This window comes from Mastacembelus armatus, chromosome 9 (assembly GCF_900324485.2).
Source record: "Mastacembelus armatus chromosome 9, fMasArm1.2, whole genome shotgun sequence".
Lineage (NCBI taxonomy): Eukaryota > Metazoa > Chordata > Actinopteri > Synbranchiformes > Mastacembelidae > Mastacembelus > Mastacembelus armatus.
Window position 1 is genome coordinate 23,692,623 of NC_046641.1, and position 6,625 is coordinate 23,699,247.

At 38.5% G+C, this 6,625-nt stretch overlaps 1 protein-coding gene across 1 annotated transcript; it reads right to left on the reverse strand.

Moving 5' to 3' along the window:
* Positions 1 to 458: 458 nt before the first annotated feature.
* Positions 459 to 6,588, reverse strand: LOC113138367 (CD276 antigen-like). The gene is made up of 5 exons (XM_026320719.2): positions 6,354 to 6,588; positions 4,266 to 4,601; positions 2,515 to 2,550; positions 1,151 to 1,237; positions 459 to 961 (listed from the first exon to the last, which is right to left on the reverse strand). Exons 1-4 carry the CDS (start codon positions 6,424 to 6,426, stop codon positions 1,164 to 1,166), a joined length of 519 nt encoding a protein of 172 aa, XP_026176504.1. The 5' UTR covers positions 6,427 to 6,588; the 3' UTR covers positions 459 to 961; positions 1,151 to 1,163.
* Positions 6,589 to 6,625: the final 37 nt, after the last annotated feature.

Consider the following 6,625-nt stretch of genomic DNA (forward strand, 5'->3'; position numbering starts at 1 on the left):
GGTCAGATAAATACAGTTAATTCAATTTTAATTTACTTGTAGAATAAAAAAAATCATCCCAACACCTTTAAGATCCCAAACTGGAGAAAACGAACAAATCCTTTAAAAATTCTGAAATATAAAATAAAAAAGTCTGTCAGTTACTTTATGACAGATCAGACAACTGACTGGCTGATACTTCAATAGTAAAGGTATAATATATAATATTAAATGGTGCAGCCACCGGGGCTGATCTTATTCTCACATTTAAATTTCATGTGTTTTATATTTATATTAACTCATAGATTTTTAAAAATCTTATTGTCCTGAATAAACAGGAACAAGTGTTTCCTGGAAATCTGATTGGTTGGAAGGTAAAAACACCTCAACAGGACTAAAAACAGGTAACACTTGAGGCCGGTTCATCAACTCAATGTTTTATCCTGCAAGAAAAAAAAAAAAAACTTCCAGGTGCATAATTTATTTGGAATTTAATTTTATTATTTAATAAAAATTAAATAATTTTATTTTAATTTTTTTATTTATAATTTTATGTCAGCAGACAGACGAAAAGTGACACGGTCGCTGTGCCGTTCTCGATGCATGTCTGATGCATATGGCTAGGACTGGTTGATTAACACTTCTCTTATATCAAGACATCATCAGCAGGTTTATTGACATTCAAGAAGGTAAAACTAAAGAAAAAAAAAACAATACAATCAAAATACAGCTATGTGCCACGAGGCCAAGAAGATCACATGAATTTACATAACTTTTAACCGTAACAGAACAGTCGCTGAGTAACAGAACAGTGTGTGCGTTTATCCAGCATCATTGCACAATTGGTGGCTGACTAAATACTTTTTTTCCCTACTGTACTTCTACAACCCATGACATTCACAGTACAAGTCCAACTCCCCCACGACTGCCCCACTGAAGTGACACCATTAGGGACCATCATCTTTCCTCTCCTGAGCAGAAGCTGCAGAGAAGAAAACAGAAGTAAATATTACATCAAGTAAACTTTTATATGATATAGACATGATGTTGGTTGTCAACTACAAGGACTTTTGTCTTCCAAATAAACTTTAGTATTTTTAATGGGGAGCTGTGTTGTTTCAGTGTTAGTACAGGGCTTTGAACTGACATGTGCACACGCCATCACACGCACCTTCATCAAGTGGCTACTTCACAGGGTCATCAGGATTTGTCTTCTCACCAGAATCTTTTCGCAAAAGTTTTTTCAGCAGATGACAATCTGCAGAGAAGAAAACAGAGGTAAATATTACATAAAATAAACTGTTATTCACTGTTTTCACACAACGAATAGTGCAGACTGACTGAAAAGGCTGAATGATGGTTTCAGGTTGTTCATGTGTTTTCCAGAAGACTCAGTGATCAACGTTACCCTGAGATCAACCACCAAACAGAAATCCTAAACCTGTGAAACCAAAACTACATGTGATGAGTTTGGTCTGACACCGACCAGAACAGAGGAATGAAACAATCTGATTTAAACCCAGTGTAGAGTCAAATGAAGCTCGCTGACTCTTCCTGTTGACTGTCTGGGAATAGACAGTGTTTTATTACAAACCAGACCACATGAGACAAACACTGATGTTATCGAAGGACAAAACACAACAACTAGTTCCTGTCATTTCAAAATGAAACTCTACTGAGTTCAGCACATGGAGGCAGAGATCACACCATCCTGTCCTCATCCTCTGCTCCACACACACCTCCGAGACAGAAACACAAACTACTACAACCTGAAACCACTGATTGTGCTGATGTTAGACAGACTGATGAACTAAAAACAAGACTTCATGTCAGTCATCACAGACATTAGATGATGTTCATCTGTTCCACTGTGAGACATTCAAGTGTCACTTGCTGGTGTCAGTTTTCAAACCTGAGGCCTCCTAAATAAATGAGCTAATGGACATGTGACAGCTCAAAGTATCTGTTATGTTGATATGATCCTATCAGTCATTTACATGTACACTCACCCACAGAAAGGTGCACTATCCTCAGTTTGAAACCCATTGATGGCGGTGCACACAGTTGCTGTGGCTCTGTTGCTTAAACTATTAGCGTGCAACAGGAACTGAATTTTTTGCTGCAGCCATAAACTTAAATGCTACGGTAATAAAAATGTTTATTTTAATCAGGCTAAACTGAAAATCTATAATATATAAAATATATCCTCTATGTCTGATAAATGTAATTAATGTTGATGAGTTTGCGTCAGAAATGGCTGATGTTCCTTAAAGACAAATCTGAATAAATCAATGGTGAGACCTGATTGTGATGTCACTGATTTGTACAGCTGCACTGTGTGTGTGTGACACCTGAGGCTGAGTTTTATTCCAGCAGTTTGACACAGTACCTTCACTTCAATGCACTAAATGCTCAGGTAAACTAACTTGTGGTTTGTTGACTACAGGGCATGCAGCTCTATTTAACTACTGAGGTCTGGAGAGTTGTAGCACAAACATATTTACAGCTGTAAACATCACTGACATCAACACTCACCAGAAAATTGTCCTGATCTGTCCTCCCCGGTCAGATCTGAAAGAGCAAAACAAAAATATCTGAAACATTCACTGCTCTGCTCAGGAAATGCAGCAACACAAACAAAAAAAGGAGACAAGAAGATGGAAAATAAGTAGGGGAAGAATTTAAAAGATGTTTTCATCCACCAAGGGTCAGTTTTCACTTTTAATTTGGCCATAACTTTCACTGTATGCAAATGACAAATTATTACAAAAGGAGACAAACCTTAATTTGACAAATTTCAGAAATAAGATGTAGAAATTTTCCATAGGTCAATAATTCACTATCTTTTAGTTATGTTCATCCACTAAAATAAAACTTCTGTAAAAATATATCGGATAAATATTTTTCAACTTTTTTTTGCATGAATCTGTTAAATACTTTCAGTTCTCATCAAACTCCTAAATGTTTTTAAAAATTCAGGATTTTAACTCTAAATGCCAATTTAATAAGTGATGTCACAGATATGGGGAAAGAAAAACACAAAATTACTTATTTTCAATTGATAGGGCCTTATCCAGTCCACAGTCATTTGATTGTGGACTGGGTTATTTATTTTACCCCCATCCCTATCTTGGATATGTCAAAAAGTAGTAACACTAATTTCAATACATTGTTAGCTTTTGTGCAGCATCAGATTTTAATTTTATCTAATTTACTGTTCGTGGATGTTTCTGTCCCATTAACTGCCATTATAACAGCATTTTGTGGCTGCCCAGCCATGACACTATATAATCCTCCATTCTTGATGGTTGGTTGGTTTCTCCTGTTGGGGAGAGGTAAAATTTGTGACTTTTACCGTTGACAACCAAGTGGCCCCATTAACCCTTTTATATGGACTATATCAGCATATTATAGTGTGCATGTTCAATATTTCCAACAGGACTTGAAGGATATCACCTCCTGCTCTTTGCAAGTGTGACATTTAGTTTTGACTTGATTAACAGATTTATGCAAAAAAAGTTGAAAAAATATTTATCTGATATATTTTTACAGCAGTATATTTTAGTGGATGTTTTTAACCTGAACATAACAAAAGGGCAATGTTTTTCGAACAGTACACAAGAGCTAAATTATACTAAAAAGTTAGCGTTTTAAAAGATTTTTAAATGATTAAATAAATAAGTGATTTAAAATAAAAATGTATTTATTTAAATGATTAAATAACTTTGAAATTATATCTATTTGGTAGGGAAAATTTCTTGCAAGGGATTAATGAAGTACTTCTGATTCATGCTGGTTGAGATAAAACACACACAGAAAAAAAAAAAAAAAAAACTCCACAAAACCAGGAAACATCAACTTACGTGCCACACATTAAAGCAGCTAAAAGGTAAAGGAGGAAAAGGTTAGTTTCTGAGAACATGACAGTCTGAAGCTACAGGAGCTGGAAACAGGTTTTGAAAACAGTTCTTGACCACACCACTGTACCGGTGCAGTCAAATTGCCAGCAGTGGAGCAGAGCGTAGTGGATGCGAGAGAGCGGACATAGGGGCAGGATGACCAGAAGAAACACTGATGTGACCTGTTGATACAATAAAAGTAACTGTAGTAGCATCACTGCCTGATCAGCGGTACAAACAGAGGAGAGGAGCTCAAGAAAAACGGAGCAACGGAGATCTACTGTAAAGTCAGGTGATGATTCTCTATGGATTTGTCACAGGGAGCATCACCTTTCAAATTACATTACAAACTGATGACATTTTACACAGTTTTATCAAAGTACTCACGAACAATCAGCTTAATGAGGCCTTGTCTTTTTGGCTGAAGACGTGGAAAATCACAGGTGTAGTTTCCGCTGTCAGTCATCTTTGTATTTCTGATAACTACGGAGGCGTTACCGGACTGCAGCTGATCAGGAAAATGAAAGACGCGTCCTTTGAACTGCTCATCTTGACCTGTAAGGCCGTTGTTGTAATGAACACCAGCATCATAAAGGAACACCTCCTTCTGACCATCTTTCGTCCAGTAAAAGCATTTTTGGACAATGCTCTCCCTGGGGCTGAGGGAACAGGGTAAGATGGCGTCATGTCCTTCTTTCACCTTCACTGTGATGTCACCTGTTCCTGAAAGGAGGATCAGACTTTAAATCATTGGATTTAAATACAGAAATCAGCTAATTCAAATAATGAATTAAATAAATACTTAAACTCTTCAGATAAAAACATTTATAAACTTGTTGGTGTAATAATAATAATAATAATATGGTGGTTGACTTTAGGCACGTTGGGACGACGGCACTGCTCAGGGAGATGTTGAAGATGTCTGTGAAGACATCTGCTGGCTCAGGGGTGTCAAACTCATTTTCACCGAGGGCCACATCAGCATAATGGCTGTCCTCAAAGGGCCAGATGTAACTTATAAATGTAACTAAATGTAACCGAATGTAATGTAAAATAAATGTAACTACTCCTTAATGTTAAATAACTCTGAATTTATTACTTATTCAAGTTACAAGCATAACAGTTGCACAGAAAAAAATATGTTTGCTCGTTCCTCTGTTATAACATAAATCCTTTTAATTTGTCAGGTTATAAAACCCAGATAACTCCATCAATCAAGGATCAAACTATCCAAGTGAATAAAGAAAAATAAAATCAAACATAAGTTATGACATTAACTTTGTTCAAGCGTTCAACAGCTCCTCAGTGAGAGAGATCCGACTTCACGCCTCTAATAAAAATCGATAACTGAGCTGTATCCGTGTTATCTGTGCTTTCATCAACAGCTAATGAAAAAGCTGTGTAGCTGCGTGTCTCCTCGGCCTGCTGTGTTGCCAGGCTTTCTGCTAGTTCCGTAACTCGGTCCGCGATGGTGTTTCTTGATAAACTGAAATTGTTAAAAGTCTGTATCTGGTCGGGACACACCTGCTCACAGACCTTCAGCATGCACTGCTTCAAAAACGCTCCCTCTGAAAAAGACTTGGAAGCGTGGGCGATCTCTTCAGCCACAATAAAGCTAGCTTTCACTGCCGCATTGTTTTTGGCTGTGGATTTCGTGAACACACTCTGCTGCGACTGCAGTTTGCCTTTTAATTCTTAGACAAGTTGTTGCTTTTCTTGAAGGCTAGCTAGCTTTGGCGTACTTAGCTCCGTGTTTGGTGTCAAAATGCCGGCGTAGATTATACTCTTTGACAACCGACACCGCCTCGTAACACAAAAGACATACCGGTCTTTCTCCTTGAAGCACAAACAAGTATTCGCCTTCCCATCTTTCTTGAAGCAGTCTTCTATCTCCATCAACTTTTCTCTTTCTGGACATTTTGGGGTTATTATTTAACTCTCAATTCCACTTGTTGGCATTGACGTGGAAACACTGCCGTGTAGTGGCGGGGAGCCGTTACCTCGCGGGCATCACAGTCGACAGGCATTGTGGGAAATGTAGTTTTGGGTAAAAGCACGCTTTTGACCTATTTTTTTTTTAGACACTCAGACCTTTTATGCTCTCGCGGGCCACATTAAATGACGTGGCGGGCCACATTTGGCCCGCGGGCCTGAGTTTGACACTCCCTGAGCGCTCTGCCAGGAATATGGGGAATATCTGCGTCTGCGTACTGACTGGGCCTGCCCACCTTGGCCAGCGGCGGTGCAGTTAAAATGTCACTGAAAGCCTTTGGGCTGAAATTGAAACAAGAAGAACGACCAAACTCTTGTTGGCAGTTACCAACATGAGTTACTTTTTGCATGAATGTTTAGCTAAGTCATGCCCATGCAGAAATACAGCCTACAATCGAGCATTAGATTTGGCATTAGCTAGAGCTTCTATTAGCTGTCGGGGCTGTAGTGGAATAAACTTCGTCCTGGTTCTTAGTTTCTTACCTCGAGTATTTCCAGTCCAAAGCAGGAGGAAGATGAATGCCAGAGACCCCTGAGGGAGACGCAAACAAACCATTGTTTGATACCTTGTGGAGCTTGTGTCACTTCCTGAGAGAGGGGTGTTACGCCCCAGCCTAGGGGTTGCCGGAGCGTAACACGATTGTGGAGTTTTCCTCCAAACCTCTTCCACTCTCAACAAACACGAACTACAATTAACACGAATATTTATTCTGTTTAAGCACAGAATACAATACAGAATGTACAAAACAAACAAA

What these genes read in the sequence shown, in the direction of transcription:
- LOC113138367 (XM_026320719.2), bottom strand. Translation starts at nt 6,426, where the DNA reads ATGGTTTGTTTGCGTCTCCCTCAGGGGTCTCTGGCATTCATCTTCCTC. An exon ending in CCTCATTAAGCTGATTGTTC is followed by an intron (nt 2,551 to 4,265) that starts GTGAGTACTTTG and finishes TTGCTCTTTCAG; the next exon opens with ATCTGACCGGGGAGGACAGA. An exon ending in CAGATCAGGACAATTTTCTG is followed by an intron (nt 1,238 to 2,514) that starts GTGAGTGTTGAT and finishes TCTTCTCTGCAG; the next exon opens with ATTGTCATCTGCTGAAAAAA.